Source organism: Trachemys scripta, chromosome 4, assembly GCF_013100865.1.
Source record: "Trachemys scripta elegans isolate TJP31775 chromosome 4, CAS_Tse_1.0, whole genome shotgun sequence".
Lineage (NCBI taxonomy): Eukaryota > Metazoa > Chordata > Testudines > Emydidae > Trachemys > Trachemys scripta.
In genome coordinates, this window is record NC_048301.1 from 139485168 (window position 1) to 139506351 (window position 21184).

Genomic DNA, 21184 nt, shown 5'->3' on the forward strand with positions numbered 1-21184 from the left:
GGGCTGGGGCAGCGCCCAGGGCTGGGGCAGCAGGGGGGTGCGGCAAGGAGTCCAGGGCTGGGACGGGGGGGGGCAGCCAACATTTTTTTGCTTGAGGCGGCAAAAAACCTACAGCCGGGGGGGGGGGGAGGGGGTTTGAGTGTGTGTGTGTCACAAGGTTATTCCAAGGGGGGTTGCTTTACTGCTACCCTTACTTCTGTGCTGCTGCTAGCAGCGCTGCCTTCAGAGCTGGGTGTCCGGAGAGCAGCAGCTGCTGGCCGGGAGCCCAGCTCTGAAGGCAGAGCTGCTGCCAGCAGCAGTAAGAATGGCCTGGTATGATATTGCTACCCTTACTTCTGCGCTGCTGCCTGCAGAGTTGGGCCCTCGGTCTGCAGCCGCCGGTCTGGTACGGTATTGCCACCCCTACTTCTGCGGTGCTGCTGGCGGGGCGCCGCCTTCAGAGCTAGGTGGCCGAACAACAGCCACCGCTCTTTGGCTGCCCAGCTCTGAAGGCAGCAGCACAGAAGTAAAGGTGGCAATACTGCGACCCTCCCAAAAATAACCTTGTGACCCCCCCCTGCAATGCCCTTTTGGGGCAAAAACGAGGAGGTTAGTTCAACAGAAGGGAAAAGGTACAGTGACTAAAGTGAAATCCCTGCAAGCTGCATGGACGCTTTTCAAAGACACCATAATAGAGGCCCAACTTCAATGTATACCCCAAATTAAAAAACAAAAAAAGAGCCACTGTGGCTTAACAGCCATGTAAAAAGCAGTGAGAGATAAAAAGGCATCTTTTAAAAAGTGGAAGTCAAACCCTAGTGAGGTAAATAGAAAGGAGCACAAGCACTGCCAAATTAAGCGTAAAAATGTAATAAGAAAAGCCAAAAAGGAGTTTGAAGAACAGCTAGCCAAAAACTCAAAAGATAATAAAAATGGTTTTTAAGTACATCAGAAGCAGGAAGCCTGCCAAACCACCAGTGGGGCCCCTGGACGATCGAGATAAAAAAGGAGCACTTAAAGACGATAAAGTCATTGCGGAGAAACTAAATGAATTCTTTGCTTCAGTCTTCATGGCTGAGGATGACAGGGAGATTCCCAAACCTGAGCCGTCCTTTGTAGGTGACAAATTGGAATTGTAGGAGGAATTGTCACAGATTGAAGTGTCATTAGAGGAGGTTTTGGACTTAATTGATAAACTTAACAGTGACAAGTCAGCGGGACCAGATGGCATTCACCCAAGAGTTCTGAAAGAACTCAAATGTGAAATTATGGAACTATTAACTTTGGTTTGTAACCTGTCCTTTAAATCAGCTTCTGTACCCAACAACTGGAAGATAGCTAATGTAAAGCCAATATTTAAAAAGGGCTCTAGTGGTGATCCTGGCAATTACAGGCCAGTATGTCTAACGTCGGTACCGGGCAAATTAGTTGAAACAACAGTAAAGAATAAAATTGTCCGACACATAGATGAACATAAATTGTTGGGCAAAAGTCCACATGGTTTCTGTAAGGGGAAATCGTGTCTTACTAATCTATTAGAGTTCTTTGAAGGGGTCAACAAACATATGGACAAGAAGGATCCAGTGGACATAGTGTACTTAGATTTCCAGAAAGCCTTCGACCAGGTCCCTCACCAAAGGCTCTTACGTAAATTAAGTTGTCATGGGATAAGAGGGAAGATCCTTTCATGGATTGAGAACTGGTTAAAAGACAGGGAACAAAGGGTAGGAATAAATGGTAAATTTTCAGAATGGAGAGGGGTAACTAGTGGTGTTCCCCAAGGGTCAGTCCTAGGACCAATCCTATTCAACTTATTCATAAATGATCTGGAGAAAGAGGTAAACAGTGAGGGGGCAAAGTTTGTAGATGATACTAAACTGCTCAAGGTAGTTAAGACCAAAGCAGACTGTGAAGAACTTCACAAAATTAAGTGATTGGGCAACAAAATGGCAAATGAAATGTAATGTGGATAAATGTAAAGTAATGCACATTGGAAAAAATAACACCAACTACACATACAATATGATGGGGACTAATTTAGCTACAGCAAATCAGGAAAGAAATCTTGGAGTCATCATAGATAGTTTTCTGAAGATGTCCGCGCAGTGGCAGTCAAAAAAGCAAACAGGATGTTAGGAATCATTAAAAAAGGGATAGAGAATAAGAGGGAGAATATCTTATTGCCCTTATATAAATCCATAGTACACCCACATCTTGAATACTGCGTACAGATGTGGTCTCCTTATCTCAAAAAAGATATACTGGCATTAGAAAAGGTTCAGAGAAGGGCAACAAAAATGATTAGGGGTTTGGAATGGGTCCCATATGAGGAGAGATTAAAGAGGCTAGGACATTTCAGTTTGGAAAAGAGGAGACTAAGGGGGGATATGATAGAGGTATATAAAATCATGAGTGGTGTGGAGAAAGTGAATAAGGAAATGTTATTTACTTGTTCCCATAATATAAGAACTAGGGGTCACCAAATGAAATTAATGGGCAGCAGGTTTAAAACAAATAAAAGGAAGTTCTTCTTCACACAGCGCATAATCAACCTGTGGAACTCCTTGCCTGAGGAGGTTGTGAAGTCTAGGACTATAACAGCGTTTAAAAGAGAACTCGATAAATTCATGGTGGTTAAGTCCATTAATGGCTATTACCCACGATGGATAAGGAATGGTGTTCCTAGCCTCTGTTTGTCAGAGGGTGGAGATGGATGGCAGGAGAGAGATCACTTGATCATTGCCTGTTAGGTTCACTCCCTCTGGGGCACCTGGCATTGGCCACTGTCAGTAGACAGGATACTGGGCTAGATGTACCTTTGATCTGACCCGGTATGGCCGTTCTTATAGAGCTAACCCTGATTGGTTCTTAGACCAATTAAGAGCAGGGGAAATGGCTACATTTATCAGAACTTGTTTCATTGTGTTATAAATATTTTTAAAATGTTACAATTAGTGTCATGTCTTTTGCTTGGTGCACAACAAAAATTATATGAAGAAACTACACAGGCACAGATGGCCCCCCAAAACCATGTTTATTTCTGTACAAACATACAAGACCTTGCTTAGTGCACACTGTGCTCAGACTGATTTCAGATGGCTTCTAAAACACAGATCACAGTGAGCACCATTAAAGGACTCACAAATAACTTAGAGGGATACTACCCTATTCCCTCACACACTACAACTAGTTAAACCAGTCTTTAATGTTGCTGGGAGAGTTGCACAGTAGTAGTGTGGCTTTGCTTAATACACTTTACTTTTCAAGTTACTTGGAGAATTCTTCATCTGTGCTGTCATAAACATACAGCGAAGGGTAGCATAAAATCCCTCCTTTACCTGTAAGGGGTTAAGAAAGTCAAATAACCTGGTTGGAGATGGATGGCAGGAGAGAGATCACTTGATCATTACCTATTGGGTTCACTCCCTCTGGGGAACCTGGCATTGGCCACTGTCGGCAGACAGGATACTGGGCTGGATGGACCTTTGGTCTGACCCAGTACGGCTGTTCTTATGTAGGACCCCCAATTTGAGAAACGCTCGTCTCCGCCCATGAAATCTGTGTAGTACAGGGTAAAAAGCACACACAAAAAAACCAAATAGATTTCACGGGGGGGGGAGATCAGATTTCACAGTCTGAGACGCATTTTTCATAGCTGTGAATTTGGTAGAGCTCTAGTAATGAGGCGTAAACATCAGAAATAGTTACAAGAAACAAAGCTCAAATGCAACTGGTGCCTAACTTAACACACTATGTTAAATTCAAAGCAGAGTTTTCTCATTACATGTTCGCAGCAGTCTTGCTGACCAAACTTCTTAGGTCAGGACCCCTTCTACAGTTCAATGGCCTTCTGGTGCAGTGAATCAATGGATGTAGAGAGTGTCAGTATCCATCCCCCACTTGGAAAATGTGTGTGTGTGTGTGGGGGGGGGATTTGCGGGGTGTGTGTGTGGAAGGATGCTCCCTGCTGCTTTTCCTCACCCATTGGAGCTTCTTTTCATAGAATCATAGAAGATCAGGGTTGGAAGGGACCTCAGGAGGTCATCTAGTCCAACCCCCTGCTCAAATCAGGACCAATCCCCAACTAAATCATCCCAGCCAGGGCTTTGTCAAGCCTGACCTTAAAAACCTCTAAGGGTGGAGATTCCACCACCTCCCTAGGTAACCCATTCCAGTGCTTCCCCACCCTCCTAGTGAAAAAGTTCTTCCTAATATCCAACCTAGACCTCTCCCACTGCAACGTGAGACCATTTCTCCTTGTTCTGCCATCTGCCACCACTGAGAACAGTCTAGATCCATCCTCTTTGTAACCCCGCTTCAGGTAGTTGAAATAGGGGAAGCCCAGATTTCACAGTCCGGGACACATTTTTCATAGCTGTGAATTTGGTAGGGCCCTAGTAATGAAGCATAAACATCAGAAATGGTTACAAGAAACAAAGCTCAAATCCCCCCTGTAACGGTGCAGGCTCACCCCTGCGGCACCTCCTGCTGGTCATCCATGGGAATTAGCGCTCCAGCCATTGGAGCGCCATCTGCAGGCCAGTGTCTCACTACCCCTTGGCTGCCTGTGTCCCTCCCAGACCTGGTGCCCTGTTATCTGGGGTGCTGCCCCCTGGCAGTAACCCCTCAGTCTTAGGGTCTCCCCTCCCCAGGGAACCCCCACCCACTGTCCCCACCTCACCTCAGTATAAGGCTGCTGCCAGTCATCGTTTAACCCCACTCCCTGGGGCAGACTGCAGTATAGGCCACTCATCACTGGCAAGGTTGGGTTTGGACCTGCTGCCTTGGCCTACCCCTGGGCTGCCCTCTGCAACCCCCAGTACCCCTTGGCCTTCTGCTAGGCCGCAGCCTTGGGCTTTCCAGGCTGGAGCTCCCCAGCTCCTCTGCCTTTCCCCAGCCCTGCTCCACTCAGGTACCCTGTCTCTAGCTCTCTGCAGCCAGGCCCTTCTCTCTCTGCATGCAGAGAGAGACTGCTGAGTTCCTGGCTCCCAGCCTTTTTATACAGGCCAGCTGTGGCCTGACTGGGGTGTGGCCCAGCTGCGACCATTTCCCCAATCAGCCAAGGTTTGCTGCTTTCCTAGTAGCAGCCCTCTCGCAGTCTCAGCCCTCTCCCAGGGCTGATTTCAAGCCCTTCAGGGCAGGAGCGGGTGACCACCCCGCTACACCCCCTCATTCTTCTCTTCTGCAGACTAAACAAGCCCAGTTCCCTCAGCCTCTCCTCGTAAGTCATGTGCTCCAGCCCACTAATCATTTTTGTTGCCCTCCGCTGGACTCCCTCCAATTTTTCCACAGCCTTCTTGTAGTGTGGGGCCCAAAACTGGACACAGTACTCCAGATGAGGCCTCACCAATGCCGAATAGAGGGGAATGATCACGTCCCTTGGTCTGCTGGCAATGCCCCTACTTCTACAGCCCAAAATGCTGTTAGCCTTCTTGGCAACAAGGGCACATTGTTGACTCATATCCAGCTTCTCGTCCACTGTAACCCCTAGGTCCTTTTCTGCAGAACTGGTGCTTAGCCACTTAGGACTCTGCACTTGTCCTTCTTGAACCTCATCAGATTTCTTTTGGCCCAATCCTGTAATTTATCTAGGTCCCTCTCTGTCCTATTTCTACCCTCCAAGGGTAGGAATTTCCCTTCCTGCTTGATGTCTCTGAGGTTTGTTTCCCTTCCTGCTTGATGTCTCTGCTTACTGCATAAATGCAAATTAAGCCGAGCACCCTTTCCTTTGTCTGAGACAGGCTTGTTTGCCAACCTCAGTTTGCAATATGTGTTAAGAACGCCATACAGTAGAATCTTAAACCTTCACTTACAATTTTGCCACACACATTTTATCAGGACAATAACCAGCAAATTATGAGATTTCAAATACCTCACAAGGCATACGTTGCACAAAGCTTATTACAATAGGGTGCAGGGGGTGGGCATAGGGGTACGTTCTGTCACAGCCCCCAGCCAGATGCCCTCAGTTGTTAGCGTTGCCCCAAACTGGATGCCCTTGGTCGATAGAGATACCCCGGCCTGGACACCCTCGATTGTTAGAGACACCCTGGGCTGGGTGCCCTTGGTCATTAAAGACAGCCTAGGCCAGATGCCCTTGTTAATTTCAGCTGGATGCCCTCAATCATTAGTGATGCCCCAGGCTGGACACCTGCAACTTTGTCATTGTCCCCAATCCGTTTTCCCCTAAACACGGCCCAACTTTTCAATCCTTTTTTAGTGTGTGTTTGGGGCTGCGGGCTCCCCTCCTGCCAGCAAAACCTCCAGCCTAGCCACTGTGGCTGCTCAGAGGGGAAACAGCTGCACCTGGGGACAGCTCAGATCTCAGGCTGGGTGTCTCTCAGGCCTCTGAGTGTGTGCGGCTCCCTCTAGGCAGGGCTGCCCGGCCATGAGCAGCCTGTGAACCGCGGGAATCATGGGGCACAAGAGCAAATCCTTCCCACACCCAAATCTACCCTGGTGAGTCAGCGGGTTAAGCTGATGAATGGACTCCTCTTCCAAAAGGTCCAGCCCCCGCCTAGCTCTCCTGTGTGCCACAAGCCCCACTGGCCTCCCTGCTGCACGGCGTCCACCCCCAATCCTGCTCTCACGTGTGCCCCCACCGGTGCTCCCTCCCCATTGCGGGAACCCCTCCCCCGCCACCCCGACTAGCACCCCAATCTGTGATCCCTCCCCATTGCGGGAACCCCTCCCCCGCCACCCCGACTAGCACCCCAATCTGTGATCCTTCCCCATTGCAAGAACCCCTCCCCCACCACCCCAGCTAGCACCCCTAATCTGTCATCCCTCCCCATTGCAGAAACCCCTCCCCCTGCCCCCCAACTAGCACCCCTATCTGTGATCCCCCCCATTGCAGGGAGCCCTCCTCCAGTCCCCCTCTAAGGACACGTCTTCACTGGCAACGTTAAAGTGCGGTCGCGGCCCCCATGCTTCAGCAACGCTTTAACATGGCTTGTGTCATCATGGCCGAGCGCTGGGAGCGAGATCTTACAGTGCGCTAAAAAACCCACCTCCGCGAGGGGCATAGCTCCTGTCTCCACTGGCGCGTTACAGCGCTGAAATGTGCAGCGATTGGAGGAGTGTTTCTCCCCCCCCCCCAAGTGAGAAAGTTGAGGTGCCCTAAAGTGCCAGAGGAGACAAGCCCTGAGAATCTTACCTCTCCAGCCTTCAGGACACCTGGGTTTTTCATGCCCTCGGGCCGAGCGCTAGGCCATGTTGTCAACTCACAATATTTGGCACTTCACATAAAGCCCCAGCTGCAGGAGCCGTGTTTAGATGCGAATGGCCCCGTCGTATTTTAAAACACAGGGCAGCTCTCCAGCCCTTGTCTTGGGGAGAGACACGAGCAACAGGAACTCTTGATAGCTTAGAAATCAAATAAGGAAAACCACAAATTTATCACGGTAAAAAAAATACCCACCCAAAATATTTGAAGCCAATCTTACGATTTCAGGGGACTTGGTGTCTGATTTTTGAATGCTTGGGAATGGCAATACGGCGGCAGGGCCCTAGAGGTTAAAATGAAAAAAAAACACCCCAGCTTTCTGTCAGATTGTACTCAGATAATTACAAACAGTTATTTCCTTGTGGCCTGTGGTTTGCAGCGTGTGAAGAAAGCGCACAAGCAGAACCGCTGCTTTCTCCACACTTACTTCCTGTAACAGCACTGGGGCAAACCAGATGGGAGGGCTAATGGGTTGGAGCCAGGGGGGCTGGGAGCCAGGACTCCTGGGTTCTGTCCCCAGCTCTGGAGAGGGAGTGGGGTCTAGTGGGTTGTAGCCAGGGGGGCTGGGAGCCAGGACTCCTGGGTTCTGTCCCCAGCTCTGGAGAGGGAGTGGGGTCTAGTGGGTTGTAGCCAGGGGGGCTGGGAGTCAGGACTGCTGCGTTCTGTCCCCAGCTCTGGAGAGGGAGTGGGCTCTAGTGGGCAGGGGTTCTGAGTTCTACCCCTGTTTTGTCTCCCATTGGCCTGCGATAGAATGAAAATGCCTTTCACGGCCTGCAAGGCCACATCTCTCCGTGCAGCAATGCACTGGTGAAGATGCTCAAGCCCAGTGGCTCTACAGCCTTTCCAGGTGCCTGGACCCCTCTCAGGAGTCGGATTTCTCTTGCGTATCCCATGTTTCACCTCCACCTAAAAACGACGCTTACAAAACCAGACATAAACATACGAAAGTGTCGTAGCCACACTAGTACTGAACAACGGCTGCCTTGCTCATTTTTACCATATAATTATAAAATAAAGTCATCGGGGTATAACTATTGCCCTTACATTTCAGGGTATAGCGCGGTATAGACAAGCCATTGTCTGTATGACGTTTTAGTTTGTACTGATTTCGCTCGTGTTTTTTAGGTAGCCTCTTGTAAAGCTAGGCAAAGCTCCAGATGAGGTGATGTACCCCCTGGAAGACCTCTGTGTACCCGCAGGGGCATGCGTACCCCTGGTTGAGCACCACTGTCCCGTTGTCATAAAAAGCCCACCTCTGTAAGTGGCAGACTCACACCCCTGAGTGACATAAGTGATGCCAACTGAGGCTGTAGTGTAGACAGCGCTTCCACCGTAGACTAGCCAGTTGTTTATTTCGCACGCCGGCTTTCAACATAGCAGGGCCTCTTCCTCTTTCAGTTTTTGTCACCTGCAGCTAGGAAACCACCTGGGGCTGGGGGCATGTGGTTAACGCAGAGGAGAGCACTTAGAAATGCAAGGGAGCGTAGGGGGGTTAGAAAGACGGATTATAGAGGGGCAGTAGGACCCCTGGAGCTAAGGGAGCTCAGCAGAGAGCCTGCAGTTGGCAGCTGATTTCTCTAAATGCTCTAAAATCCCCAGACCAACTGGATTTGGCTTGAAAACTGCTCTGCTCTGAGGGCTGCGGGGTAGGGATAATGGTCCAGATGTGAGAGGGGGGTTCTAATGTTTTGAGGGCTTGAACGCTCCCCAAACTGAGTGCACCTGGAGCCATGATCTGCGCCAGCATGCTGGGTAAAAGCCAGCTCTTTAATCCCTTGAGACCATCAGTACAAGGTATTTGCTGCCTTGTGGCTTTTGAAGCTTTTTGAAGCTCACGGGTTGTGAGTTGGAGGCTCTTTGCACACTACAGCGTGTGTCGGTGTAGCTTACGTCACTGCGGGGGCTGGAGCAGTGAAGCAGACGGGAGAGCAGTTTAGAGCAGCTAGATTAGAGAGATTACAGCGGTGGAGCTGCGCCACTATGAGCTCTCGAGGGTAGCCGGAGCCTGAGCCGGGCCTGGGGGAGCAGACTGAGCAACGCATGGTGTGTGCACTAGCTGTTCTCAGTCTGAGCGGGAGGCGCCTAATGGAAGTTTGGCTTCAGTTTCAGAGCTGGTATTTCAAAGTCCACAAGCAGATTGATATTTTATTCCAGTAAATTCACTGACAACCACCTTCATGAGCTCAGGGTTAAGGTGGCTCGGGGCTGTCTCATGCCCTTTCAGAATGCTGAGTTCAGCAAAGCACAACCTCCGAAAACCAGGAAATACAGAGTTAATACATAACCTTAACTCTGCCCTCTTTGAGTGATGCCCTGACGTCATGGGCAGCGGGTAGCGGTGGCATGGGAAGGCTGTGCCTCCCCAAACAGCCTGGCATGGCCCCGCCCACGCTCCTCCCCCAGGCTCCCTCCTGCCTGTTTCAGTTCCCTTCCCTCTGGTGCTCTTCTGTGGAGGAGAGGCTGGGGCAGGCGCACACAATGCTCAGGGCTGGGGGAGCTCCGGGCTTGGGCTGGGGGTGCTCCGGCTGTGCCACCCACCCACCCAGTGCTCTGGCTGAGGGAACTCTGTCCGTGCCGCCCACCTGGCATTCCAGGGCTGGGGGCGTGTTGGGGGAGCAGCGGCCGTGGGGGGGCGGGGGGTCTGTGCTCCTGGCTCCGAGGGGGGGCGGGGGGGAAGAAGGGTGGGAGGGGTGGGACCTCCAGCGGAGGGGAAGGGGACTGGGGCTAGTCTCCCCCAACGGTGCATTCACCAGTCGCCCATGCCCAACGTGCTCATAACACACACACTGACCCGCTGCCTTTGTGCCATACTGACCAGGAGCTCCCTACACCTGCCCTATGCTCACTTAGCCTCGAACACAGAAAGAACCCCCCCACCTGCTACATTTTGCAACCCCTGTAGCACCCCCATCACCTTCATGCGCATGGTGCCATCCGGCACTCTGCTTTCACTTAGCCTCCGTTAAACCCACAGAGCTCACTCACCACCCACCTCGCTGCTGGCAAGCCCGAGGGCAAGGAGACCCCTGTGCCCTGCTACTGACACAGCCTACACCCCACAGGGCTGAAACGACTGGCTCTCCCAAGACACACATACACGGGGGTCAGGGAGAGGGGCTCACAATTCCTCCCCCCACCAGATCAGCGTATACCATCACAGCTCTGCCAAGCTGCTCCAACTAATCCCTCCATCATTCAGCATAGCTACTCCTAGTCCAGGGAATGCAGTGCATGCGGATCATAGAATCATAGACTGCAGCATATTCTCCTCTGCCAATGAGACTGTCTTGGTGACTTTACTGAGTGAGAGGCCTGTCTCTTGGAGAGTCATCCGGACGTTTGGGAGATGCTATCCACCCTCTAACCTGAAAGCAGCTCCTGCTTAGTTGGCTAGCAGCATGGGGGCAAGGTGATCCTAACACTGGGCCTGTTCCTACTGGTAATGTTACTTCAGAGTTAATGTGTGCTCTTGTTTTGACATAACTTGATCTTATCTCGTTGCACTGAGGAGGAGAAGTGTATTTAGAATAAGGTCAGGAATATTTTGTTTTGTCTCTAGTGCTTTCTGTAAAGCATGCTGGTATCTGAGGGGACTTAGAATCATAGAATCATACAATATTAGGGTTGGAAGGGACCTCAGGAGGTCATCTAGTCCAACCTCTGGCTCCAAGCAGGACCAATCCCCAACTAAATAATTCCCAGTGGCTCTTGCCAGCCCTGGGGGGGCACAAGGGGGTTCCAAAGAAGATGGATCTAGACTGTTCTCAGTGTTGGCAGATGACAGAACAAGGAGCAATGGTCTCAAGTTGCAGTGGGGGAGGTTTAGGTTGGATATTAGGAAAAACTTTTTCACTAGGAGGATGGTGAAGCACTGGAATGGGTTACCTAGGGAGGTGTGGAATCTCCTTTCTTAGAGGTTTTTAAGGTCAAGCTTGACAGCCCTGGCTGGGATGATTTAGTTGGGGATTGGTCCTGCTTTGTGCAGGGGTTTGGACTAGATGACCTCCTGAGGTCCCTTCCAACCCTGATATGCTATGATTCTATGATTTGCCTTCACTTTGTATTTCCTGGTTTGTAGCGGTTCAAGTTTTGCTGAACGTTCTGGGAGGCTATGAGAAAGCCTCCGGCGACCTTTCCTCTGTGTTTATGACGTTTTTTGAACAGAAAAAAGCATTATAAATAGGAGCTGGTGGTCATTTAGGCCATTGTAACACTACTGTGGTTAATGAATGTAATGACACCACCTAGCTCACGCATGGTGCTTTAGCTCAGTCAATTGCAAAGTGCTTTAGAAAGGAGATAAATATCTTTAGCCCCGTATTAGAGGTGGGAAAATTGAGGGACAAAGAGGTGAAGTGACCTGGTCAAGGTCACTCAGCAGCCAAGCCGGGACTGGGCCCCATGACTCCTGAGGCCCATGGGTCTCACTGCACGGCCACACAGTTGCTGTGTGATTCCCATCCCATATGGTTTGTTGTGGGGGCAGTACTGGGTTTACAATGGCACCGGGGCGCTGGGCCCACACTCAGAAAGGGCCCTGGCACCCAGTCTGTGACCCCACCTCCACCCCACTCTGGCCATGCTGTGCCCCAAGGCCCCAGCCACACTCCGCCTCTTCCCCCTGAGGCCCCGCCCACTCCTCGTTCCTCTCCACCCCCTCCCCCAGGCCTTGGGGGTGCAGTGTCAGCAGGGCCTTGTGGGGAAGAAGCCAAGCTGGGGACAGGGTCTGGGGGGGGAGGCGGAAACATGGGTGAGGCCTTGGGAGAAAGAGGCTGAGTGGGGGCAGGGCCTCAGGGCGGGGCATGGGCGGAGCAGGGGGCAGGGCCATCGTCTGGGTGCCTGGGCCGATAAAAAGTTAATCTGGCCCTGTGTGGAGCGCGGGGGTTAATGGTCCTGCTTTGAAATATTTGCCGTGTGTAGTTGCTAACGGGGCGGGTGAGAGAAACCTCAGACATGGGCCGTGTCCCAAATATTGTATGAAATTAGTCATCAGTGAAGGAACAGAAATGGATACCGTGTAGAGTCAAGCACGAGGGTTTATGACGCACAGCGCTGGTGGAGTGTTACTTTGCTTATTAGGCTCTGCTAAACAATTGATTATATAGGGGTGCTTGTGGGCGGAGGGAAGCAACGGGGTAGGAGGTTCCGAGCCCCTGGATAGGTTTTAGCAGCAAGACAACAAGCCAATTGTCTAAAAGATTCATAATGGCTCCGCCCATGGTTCAGGTTAACATGCAACATATTGCTAATACACAGGTGTATTTCCTTAAATTGTTTTAAAGGTATAAGTTGAATCCTGATTTGGGGTTCATAGGAATGAGGTAGCTCTTCCGGTTGGCCAACAGGTACATTCCTGGGGGTTAAAGCAAAAAGACATTAAAAAGTACATGGTAATAGAAATTGTTTACCATTGTGGTTTTAAAAACTAGCGTTGGCATCTATGAAGTAGAATACGTCTGTGACGGGGGAGGCTGTCATATCTCATACTGACATGTTGGACCTCTCCCTAACGTCTAGGTGGGTATTTGCTATCTCCTTCCGGAACTGGGGAGTAGACACTGAGGCCTCTCTCAATGCTGACTGTAACATCTGATAAGGACACCAATTACGGCTCTCCATTTGCTGACTTCGCTTATCTAGTAACAAAGCAAGGTTGTCTCTTGTTTACGAAGGGGGGGTGTAGCTCGGTGGTTTGAGCATTTGCTTACTAAACACAGGGTTGTGAGTTCAATCTTTGAAGGGGCCATTTAGGGATCTGGGGCAAAAAGCTGTCTGGGGGTTGGACTAGATGACCTCCAGAGGCCCCTTCTGACCCTGGTATTCTATGATTATCCCGGTTTCAGGGGAGCAGCCATGTTAGTCTGTATCCACAAAAAGAACAGGCGTACTTGTGGCACCTTAGTTTTGTTAGTCTCTAAAGTGCCACAAGTACTCCTGTTCTTTTTATTATCCAGGTTTTCTTAGCCCTTATTGTTCATAGTTCGCTAGGCCTTAAACCAGGGGTCTCAAACTCAAATGACCATGAGGGCCACATGAGGACTAGTACATTGGCCCGAGGGCCGCATTGTTGACACCTCCCCCCGCCACCCTCGGCCCCGCCCCCACTCCACCCCTTCCATGAGGCCCTGCCCCTGCCCCGCCTCTTCCCACCCCTTCCCTGCCCCCATTCCAACCCCTTCCCCGAAATCCCCACCCCAACTCTGCCCACTCCCTGCCCCTAGGGGGTGCAGGAGGGGTGTGGGGTGTGGTGGGGCTCGGGGCAGGGAGTTGGGGTGTGGGTTGCAGGAGGGAGGGGTACAGCAGGGGGTCAGAGTGCAGGGTGCGGCAGGGGGCTCAGGGCAGGGGGTCAGGGTGCAGGAGGGGTGCAGGGTATGGCAGGGGGTCGGGGTGCAGGAGGGGTGCGGCATGGGGCTCAGGGCAGTGGGTTGGGATGCAGGAGGGGTGCGGGGCGAGGCAGGGGGTTAAGGGCAGGGGGTCGGGGTGCAGGGTGTGGCAGGGGGCTCAGGGCAAGGGGTTCAGCTGCAGGAGGGGTTCGGGGGGCAGGATCTGGCCTGGCGCGTACCGGGGGCAGGGCAGGCTCCCTGCCTGCCTGCCCTGCCTCCGTGCTGCTCCGGGAAGAGGCTGGAACGTGGGGAAGGGGGGGTGCAGGGGTGTGTGTTGCTGTTGCTTCAGGCACCACCCCCAGCAGCTCCCATTGGCCGCGGTTCCCCGTTCCCAGCCAATGGGAACTGCTGGGGGCGCTGCCTGAAGCAACAGCAACACACAGCCCCTCTGCTCCCACCCTTCCCCACATTCCCGGCCTCTTCCCGGAGCAGCGCGGGGCAGGGCAGGCAGGGAGCCTGCCCTGTCCCCGGTGCACATCCGGCCGGAGCAGCTCTAGGTAAACACTGGGGGAGGGCGGGAGGGCCGTGAGGGGCTCGTGGGCCGCAGAAAATAACCCTGCGGGCCGCGTGTTTGAGACCCCTGCCTTAAACCAAGCTGTGGAATTTGGGCCTATGTAAAAAGTTTTTAACAGAAACTGTGGTTAAGATTTTACATACCCATTAAATGGATCATGGCCCTTTAATCAGCAAGTGCTTTGCTATATTCAGATCCGCAGCCCAGGATAATGCTGCAATGGGGAAGGCTAGAGGGAAGGGGCAGTACGCACCTCAGAGCGAAGTGGCATCTCAGCTGAAGGAGAATAGCCCATGGAGATGAATCCAGCCTGAAACATAAGCTCTGAGAAGTGTGAACTGCCCCATTCACGTCACTGGATGTTCCCCCACACACACTGCTGGGGAGCCTGTGATATGCATCGAGCGTGCCTGTTCTCAGCTCCTCACCCCGTCTCAGGCCTAGTCGACACTATAGAGTTAGGTCGGCATAAGGCGGTTGATGTCAACCTAACCCTGTGAGCGTCTGCACTGAAATGTAGCTCCCACCGATGTAAGTCGCCCACTGCAGCTACTTGCATTGCCTTGCCTGTTGGCTGTCAGCCCCGTGCGGGGGAAGGGGGCTTCAGCGGTCAGTGCCCCACAATGCCATTGGATGCGCTCCTGGTGAGGATGATGGACGGAGCTAGCGTGGCCGTGAAATGCCGCTTTAATTGCTGTGGTGGCTGTACGGCGACTTAAGGTGGCAGTGTAGCCACCCCCCTAGCAGCGTGGTCCTGGTGCAGGGTCCCCATAGGCCTGTTCTCAGCTGCCACCCAGAGGTGCAGGGCTGCCCCAGAGGCTGGTTCATATGGGAGCGTCAGGGAGAGAGGCTCAGACTTACAGGGTAGAGCAGAGCTTCCCCGGATGGCAGCTCACGGGGGAGGGGGGGGGAGCGGGGGTGCAGAGAAAGCGCCTCAGACCACCTAGAATGGCTCAGACACCCCCAGACCACAAACAGGAGGGGAGAATATGGGGCAGGCGCGCCCCCTCTCCTAATCCCTTCACTCACTTTGCCACCCAGCCCTATGTCACTTCTCCAGTCCTCACTCCCTTCCCCGACCCCTTGTGGTCCCTTTCCCATAATCCCCCCACTCCTTGCCACAACCCCTCCTCCCCATGCCTTTACCCCTATTTCCCCCTCCCCTCCCAGCAAACATTCACATATTTCATCTTTTTCTTTAAAAATAATAATAGTTTGAACCCCTGCTGAACTCAAGAATGCCCATCCCGCACCTAACAACAGCCCGTGGACAGGGGCCACATGCCTGCAGCTCATCTTCTTGCCAAGGGTTGGGTGTGACTCGATAGGGCTGGGGCGCAGGGCAGGAGATCAATGACCTCAGCAGATCCCCCAGGGGCCAATCAGGGCCTGGGACTAATTTCTCTCTGACAAGCCTCTTCACAAGTCTGTGGAATCCGATTGGTTCACAGATGTTAGGCACACGCCCATCTAAAGAACCAAACTCTGTTTCAGATTCCATTTGGATTCCCCGTAGGGGCAGAGGATGTCATTCAGTAGTAGGGTGACCAGACAGTACATGTGAAAAATTGGGATGCGGTGGGGGGTAATAGGTGCCCATATAAGAAAAAGACCCTAAAATTGGGACTGTCCCTATAAAATCGGGACATCTGGTCGCCCTATGTAGTAGTTGGGTTAAATGTCAAGCGATTAAGACCATTTGGAGCACAATCAGACACATGGTTTGATCCCCAGGTCTGTGCAAAAAACTTCGGCAGAATCTTTCAGAATGCTGGGTTTGGGGGCGGGTGGCACCTCGGAAACTTCTTGCTCAAATGACTCCAGATTTGGATCACTAACTCTACCCAGCACGCCCATGAGGCGCACCAGATTTCAAAGCAGTACGAATGAGCATATGGATTTTAGAGCAGTGGTTCCCAACGAGGGGTACACAGAGGCCTTCCGGGGGTACATCAGCGCATCTGGATATTTGCCTAGTTTTATAACAGGCTACAGAAAAAGCTCTAGCAAAGTCCGTACAAACTAAAATTTCATACAGGCAACGGCTTGTTGATATTGCCCTGTGCACTAGACACTGAAAAGTAAGTACAATATTTATATCCCAATTGATTTATTTCATAATTACATGGTAAAAACGAGAAAGGCAGCAAATTGTTCAGTCCTAGTGTGGCTGGGGCACGTTTGTGTTTTTATGTGTGGTTGTGTAAGCAAGTCGTTTTGAAGTGAGGTGTAACTTGGGGGTACGCAAGACAAATCCGACTCCTGAGAGGGGTCCAGTCGTCTGGAAAGGTTTTAGAGCACTGAGAAAAGTCAGCCTTCAGACAGAAAAGAGTTCTCAACCTTAGCTCCATCGGAGCTGCCTCAGCGTTAGCCCCATGCGCTCCTGCTGCTGGTTCCTTGTCCATTTTCTGAGCAGCGGCAGCGTGCAATCAAACAGAGCAAATGGCCGGGAGACTCTCATCACGGGCGGGCTGGGAAGGGGGCCGCCGACATCAGGGATCAACCCGCAGCAGAGAGCCCAGCTCTCAGAACTGCTGTGAAGTCCACATCACCAACGCACTGCCAGGCTACTGCCCTTGGTCGACCCGGTAGCTTTGAACACGGGACGGCATTCAGCGTCCCGCGGCAACGGAGCCAGTCTGCACCACTGATCAGTTTCACCCCTGTGGTTCCAGGTGAAAGGAGATCTGACAGAAATGTCAAATTCTAGAGGAAATGACCCCACTGGGGGCATGTAGAGGCCAGGAAAGGGCTAGAGTTGGTAACCAAGCAGCTGCCGTGTGATCTCTGGTGTCCACGCCTTATAAACAACTTCCTCAAAAAACAAGGGAAATTCCCGTTCAAATACTTTAAGGCAGAGTTCTGATTGCCCTCGTGCCCTTCCCAGAAATGGAGAGCAACTAAATGTAACCCTCTGCACATGGGACACGCAGCGGTAAGGGACGTGCCCCCCCCCCCCCCCACCCACCCCTCACCCCCCCCCCCCGAGCGATGCCCCAACCCACCCCTGGCAGACGTGGTGCTGCTCTCCTCCCAGCTGGGACGGAGCACTGTGGGCCACGTTCAGGCTTAGGGAATAGCAGCTGGCTATGCCCAGCCTGGGCCCGACCACTTCGCCTGCTCTGTGCAGGCCACCCCAGACCCGCCAGATGCCCCAACGTCTGGGAGCCTCTGGGAGCACCCCTTCAGTCCCCCCTGCCTTGCAGTGCATGGTCACGTATCTTCTCATCCCCACAGCGTTCCCCTCCCTTCACAAACCACATAGCTCAGCCCAGGAACAAGGGGTCCCTGATCACCCTGGGGACAGATGCCCCTCTCCTCCTATCACGGTGCAACCTACCTACCTAGCCAATCCAGCTGGCCCTAGCATAGCGCAGGTACAGACAACAGCATGTTCACAGCGTCATTCCTCGGGGGCAGCCCCAGTGGCCTAATGGATAAGGCATTGGCTTCCTAAGCCAGAGATTGTGGGTTCAAGTCCGATCTGGGTTGAAAAACTCTGGCTGGAACCTACTCCTAGGGATGGGACGTGGCACCTTTTTCCCCTCCCCTCAAGGGTGCCCCAGCTCTGATCCAGCCCCAGGGAATGGGACCCTCTAGGCTGGGGGGTGCCAGATCCAAGGGTGGGGGGATGGCCTGGCTCAGGGGGGCAGGAATAGATGGGGGAGCGGCCGCCTCAGGGCGGACACCTGTTCAATGGTTCCCTGGGTGAGGTGAGTTTGTTGGGTCTCTGCACAAATTTCCTGTCCTGCAAGTTTCACTAACCAGTCCCCCTTGCTCGCTGAGGGGCTGGATCTGGGGTGAGGGCTGCCTATGTGGGGAGCTCTCCCTGGGCCCCCCAGCGAGCTGGGAGCTCTCCTGTCAGCTAGTCACACACTGACTGCAGCATGATGCAAGCAGGGTGGAGAGGTGTTAAACGACACCGGGAGGACCAGGCCGGGAGTGGGGCTGGCCTCAGCCCACAAGTCACTAACCACACGGCGCAGCTGACATAACCAGGGCAGGGTTCCCAGGCAAGAGAGCGGGTGCGCATGTGAAAGGCAGAGCGAAAGGATATGGCAGCAGGTCAGGGTTCTTGGCAGCCAGGCGTCGGCTCTACGCGGGATGTTGGGGTCAAAGCCTTAGGGCAGGTTATGGTGAGAGGGGTTGAGTAACCGGGTCCCCACTCTGGAGGGGGAGGTGGCTGTGCAGGAGAATGTTCTTGTGCCTGCGGTGAAACTGCTCTGACCCAGTTTCCTTCAATACCCCATTCCCCTGTAGGACCAGCCCCCGCCCTGGGGTACAACATCGACACCGTCCACCCGGAGGTGCTGGCCTCCAATGCCAGTAGGAATTTTGGGTACCAGGTGCTGCAGTTCAAAGATGCAAGGTAAGTGCTTCCCCCTCCCCCCCGCACTGCAAGAGAGACCCGGCGTCCGGCGAAGGGAGGAGTGGGATCTAATGGATTAGCGGGGGCTGGGAATCAGGACTCCTGGGTTCTAGCCCCAGCTCTGGGAGGCCAGTGAGGTTTAGTTTATGACGTAGGAGGCCCCGTTCTGTAACTAGGCCCCAGACTGTGGTGCATTTCAGTGTCCAGGACGGCCAGGCCCCTGCCCCCCTCGTTCCCGGTGGGATCCCCCCAGCCTGTGTATGGTCCACACTGGGTCATGCGCCAACCATGATGCTGACTCCCTCTTCCGCTTTCACTACCCGAAAGCAGGCGGCATCCACCAGGGCTAATTGGGAAGTGAGAGCATGTCAGGGGCCACAGCTGGCAGCAGTGTGTGTGTGTGACCCAATGAAGGACTAACTGGAACCCAGAAATCAGGAAGGAGGTGGGGACTCATCACGTGTTAGAGCCGGGAGGGGGCTGGGAGTCAGGACACCTGGGTTCTAGCTCCACCCTGTGTCGGGCCCCTGGCAAGCAGGTATGTCCCATCCCCGGCGTCTGATCTGCCTTCTTTTACAGTATCATCGTGGGAGCGCCAGGTGACCAGAACTCCACCGGGGAGCTGTACCAATGTGCTGTGAAGAAAGGCTCCTGCCAGCCCATCCCATTGCCGGGTGGGTCTGGGGAGAAATCGGGGTGGCAGGGTACACGGGGCACCGGACACGGCGAAGCACTGACCCCATTTCCCTCTCCTTGCAGCGAGTGCTCAAACGGCACATCTCGGCATGTCCCTGGCGAGCAGTGGCGCAGACGCCCAGATGATCGTGAGTGTGCTGGGGGGGGGGGGGGGCATTGGCTGTGGGACAGGCCCTGATGGGACATCTCCATTTCTGCTGGGGACGCTCCTGCCTTAGGTGGGGACAGGCTAGATGGGGCGTCTCCCTCGCTGCCATTCCCTCTTGGATTCTCCTGCTGTTGGGCTCATACCTGGAGACCCAGGTCCCGTCCCCATCTCCCCTCCCTGTCGGGTTTGGCTCAGTCATAGACATGCTGATTTCCAGTCCTATGGGCTCCCCTCCCCCCATTCCATACATGGCTGGTAACTGCCCTGCTCGGTGTTCCCCATAGGCCTGCGGCTCTGGGCTGAGCCGAACGTGTGATGGGAACCAGTACCTGAGTGGGATCTGCTACCTCTTCAAGGGACACCTAGAGCAGCCCAAGGAGATGACACCAGGGTTTGAAGGTAAGGAACTGACAAACTCAAAGCACTGAGACCCCGTTGCCTTCCCACAGAGCCCAGGAGTCCTGGCTCCCCACTCAAACCCATCAGACCCCACTCCCCTCCGAGAGCTGGGGAGAGAACCCAGGAGTCCTGGCTCCCTGCGCTAACCCACCAGACCCCACTCCCCTCTGAGAGCTGGGGATAGAACCCAGGAGTCCTGGCTCCAAGCCCCCACTCCACGCTCCAACCCTCTCTGGTGGTTCCCCACAGAATGCCTGAAGGGGAATGTGGATCTGGTGTTCCTCTTCGATGGATCAGGCAGCATGAACGCTGAGCAGTTCAAAGCCATCAAGGACTTCATGATCGAAGTGATGGAGAAGCTGGGAAACTCCACGATACGTGTATGTGAGAGACTCCTGCCCCGCCTGGTGCTAGGGGGCACTGCCCTACCAACATTGACCGGGCCCCATCTCCCAGCTTGGCACTAGGGGGCGCTGTGTTGTGGGGGGTCCTGGCCATGCCCCATGTCTCAGCCTGGCTCTAAGGAGAGCTGTACAACTGTTCTGACAGCCCCTCTTCCCCGCCAGTTTGCCGCAGTGCAGTTTTCCCTGGACGTGAAGACAGAATTTGACTTTAACGATTACGAACGAAACCGAAATCCCCGGGAACTCCTGAAGGAAGTGATACACATGAACAAACTGACAGAGACCTTCCATGCCATCAACTATGTTGCGTGAGTAACCAGGGGCGGGAGGGAGAGATGGACCCAGGATAACCAGCCCCCCACGCCCCACCCCAGAGGTGGCTGCATCTCAGTGCTGGGGGAGGGACCCTTGTAGAAACAGCTCCTGTGCCCAGTTCTGGAAGTGGCTACTTCTGAGTTCGTCTGCACCATTTCCCTGTGTCCTGCAGAAACAAGGTGTTCACCCCAGAGCGTGGCGCCCGGGAAGATGTGACGCGAGTGATGATCATTATCACCGACGGAGAACCCACTGACTCTGGGAATGTGAACGCTGCCAAAGAGAAGAACATTGTTCGCTACATCATTGGGGTAAGGAACCCAGGAGTCCTGGCTCCCGGCCCCCCACTGCTCTAACCCATTAGACCCCACTCCCCTCCCAGAGCTGAGGAGAGAACCCAGGTGTCCTGGCCCATTGGGACTGACATGGGCTCCAACGTCCTCTCTCGCTCTCTCCAGATTGGCAATAACTTTGACGAGTCCCAGGCCTCCTTGACACGGTTCGCCTCAGAGCCCACAAGCCAGTTTGTCAAGGTGCTCGACAGCTTCGAAAAGCTCAAAGGCCTCTTCAGTGAGCTGCAGGCCAAGATCTACGCCATCGAAGGTACCTGGTGTGTGGCCTGGAGTGTGGAGGACACAGCTTGGCAGCATCCCCTGGTGCATGCACTGGACATGCACAGCCCCTAGCGCCCCCTGGTGAATGCACTGGACATGCACAGCCCCTAGCGCCCCCTGGTGAATGCACTGGACATG

At 53.4% G+C, this 21184-nt stretch overlaps 1 protein-coding gene across 1 annotated transcript in view; it reads left to right on the plus strand.

Annotated features, from left to right (window-relative positions):
- The window catches only part of LOC117876591 (integrin alpha-L-like), a 23786-nt gene extending 2668 nt beyond the window's left edge, over positions 1-21118 (plus strand). Inside the window, exons 2-9 of the mRNA XM_034768842.1 lie at positions 18362-18470; positions 19050-19144; positions 19230-19294; positions 19599-19713; positions 19963-20093; positions 20280-20425; positions 20605-20743; positions 20891-21118. Coding sequence (XP_034624733.1) covers positions 18362-18470; positions 19050-19144; positions 19230-19294; positions 19599-19713; positions 19963-20093; positions 20280-20425; positions 20605-20743; positions 20891-21118 — 1028 coding nt within the window. The remainder of the gene's footprint in view (positions 1-18361; positions 18471-19049; positions 19145-19229; positions 19295-19598; positions 19714-19962; positions 20094-20279; positions 20426-20604; positions 20744-20890) is intronic.
- Positions 21119-21184: the final 66 nt, after the last annotated feature.